The 2,377-nt window shown below is 49.1% G+C and overlaps 1 protein-coding gene across 3 annotated transcripts in view; it reads right to left on the bottom strand.

The window, feature by feature from the left end:
* Window positions 1-835: 835 nt before the first annotated feature.
* Window positions 836-2,377, bottom strand: part of IZUMO2 (IZUMO family member 2) — an 11,434-nt gene continuing 9,892 nt past the window's right edge. For all 3 annotated transcript variants that reach the window (XM_049621253.1, XM_049621250.1, XM_049621252.1), the window contains one exon: window positions 836-942. In XM_049621253.1, the coding sequence (XP_049477210.1) occupies window positions 900-942 (43 nt within the window). In that variant the 3' untranslated portion in view covers window positions 836-899. The remainder of the gene's footprint in view (window positions 943-2,377) is intronic.

Genomic DNA, 2,377 nt, shown 5'->3' with positions numbered 1-2,377 from the left:
TACCTCTGAAGATCTGAAAACACTGAGCTGTTATTTCACAGCAGCCACAATGGAATGGAGCTAAGTACTTTCTATCCTCTATGAATGTGACCTGCCGTGTTAACTTTATCTTCCTCCACCCAAACAATATTTGGGGTTCCAATCCCAGAACCTGAGGAAAGCCACCAAGCTCTTTTCCCTGGCATGTAAAGGCCCTCAGTGTACAGATCAATATAGTTTTTGCTTCCTCCTCTTCCCCCTCAACACTATTCTCCTCATTTACTCAACATATATTTACTGAGAGCCTGCTCTGGGCCAAGCATTGTGCTGGGCACTGAAACTTCAACTACGTTTGGTCTTTCTGATCAACCCCTATCCCTCCCACCAAACACCCTCATTATCCAAATCCTGAATGAGATAGCAATAGTTTTCCTAGTAAGTTCAGAAACATAAGGACACTATATTATCCAAATGTCTTTGCTTCCTACTTTGGTTAGCAAAAGCAAGAGTTCAGACAGCAAAAGATTTACATGAAAATTGATCTGAATCTATTCAGGGACACAGAGGGTGAAAATTTAACAGTTCAGATAGGGAGTGGAACCTGTATTCTCTATATTGACCACTGCTGTTCCTTCGCCAGACCATCCTTGAGGGTCCCACTAGGACACATTCCTACCCAGAGTAGGAATGGTTGTCTTTTCAAGCCCTCATCATGGGCCGTCCATTCCTCTTGAAGGTCCAAATCACTCCTGCTTTGATGTAGGGCAATTGGTACCTACAGATGAGTGAGACCTGGCCCCAACCCTTGGGGAGCACCCAGTTGGTGAGTCTTCCAGAAACTGACAGAGACGTTAAGGAATTTGTCATAGACTTTATTAAACTTCTTTTCCTTTCCCCTTACAAACTCCCAAGCCACCGCCCTACTGCAGCAGGAGTTTTCGGTTTTGCCTGTAAGTAACAGCCCTGGTCGGAGAGAAAAGGCCTGGAGGTTACAAACAGAAATTGAGGTCCCTCCAGGTCAACCGTCCCCCACCCAAAAACTTCCCTCCAATCATCAGCCTTATTTGGTGACATCATGGGTATCTGGGCGGATTTCTAGGGTTCTCAGCCAATCAGTGTTGGTACAGGAGGAGGGAGGAGAGAAAATTTGGGACAGGAGGTGAGGGTAAAATGTGGAAACAGAAAGAGTGGGCAAGACCAGAGGAGACTCTGAGAAACACAGACACAGGGCGAGACTCACAGAGAAGGGAAACAGAAGACAATGAGGAAGAGACAGAAGCAGGTGCGCCGAGTTGAAGTGTGTCCCCGCACAAGACCTAATCCCCACGACCTGCAAATGTGACCCCATTTGAAAATAGGGTATTTGTGGATGTAATTAAATTAAGGTAAAATGAGATCATTCTGGATTTAGGCTGGACCCTCCATTCATTCAAAGACTGGTTGTCCTCACAGGAGAAGGGGAGGGCGACACAGAAGTAGAGGAAAAAGCCATCTGAAGATGGGGGGGGGGTGGTGGAGGGAAGCCAAGGAATTACCAAGGATGCCAGAGGCGCGAAACAAAACTTGGGCAAGAGGCTGGGGCTGGAGGGGGGGGGGGGTTGGAGAAACAAGATTCAAGGCAGATTGGGAAATCCAGAGATGTGAAAAGGAAAGACACAGCAAGACAGAAATGAAGACTGAGTGAAGACAGCGGGAGAGGTTCAAACCTGGGGGAAGGGGAGAGAGAGGTGGGGAAGGGGCTGGAGAAAGAGAGGGGAGATGGGAGGGGAAGGGAGGTGGCAACAGTGAGGGAGATTTAAAGAAGCCCGAGAGAGCTGACAGGGCGACAGTCTGCAAGGCAGATATGGGATGGGAGCCAGAGACTCAGAGACAGGGAGAGACATTCAGAGACAGAGGCAGAAAGACACTGAGAGGCACAGATTCAACGTGGGGGGCCCGGGGCGGAGAAAGCCACGTGGGAGAGGCAGTGAGAGGGAGGGAGGGAGAAGGGGACACAGAACAAGGTCACAGTGAGAACTGACACTCATGACTTAACTCTCCTCGCCAGGTGCTGGGGAGAGGAGGGAGAGGGGCAGGAGGGGGAGGCAGAGACTGACAGAAGAGGTGCCGGAGAGAAGACGAGAGGGGCTGGCGGGGGCGACAGGAAGGCCAAGGTGAGGGAGTTGCTCAGAAGGGCAGAGCGGAGGGCGAGGGCCTCTTCTCCCCTGGACCCGCGGGCTCAGTGCTTGGAGCCTCTGGAAATGTTTTCATTGTAACCACTTTGCAAAGCAGGAGAAAACAAGTTAACACAACAATAAGGATAAAGAAGAATATATAATAACGAATTCAGCCTGATGACATCTGTCTTCATGCCAGCACATTCACGGAATACAATGTTTAATACATACATATATATAAT

This window comes from Panthera uncia (genome assembly GCF_023721935.1).
Source record: "Panthera uncia isolate 11264 chromosome E2 unlocalized genomic scaffold, Puncia_PCG_1.0 HiC_scaffold_19, whole genome shotgun sequence".
Classification (NCBI taxonomy): Eukaryota; Metazoa; Chordata; class Mammalia; order Carnivora; family Felidae; genus Panthera; species Panthera uncia.
This window is presented reverse-complemented; position numbering and strand designations above follow the sequence as displayed.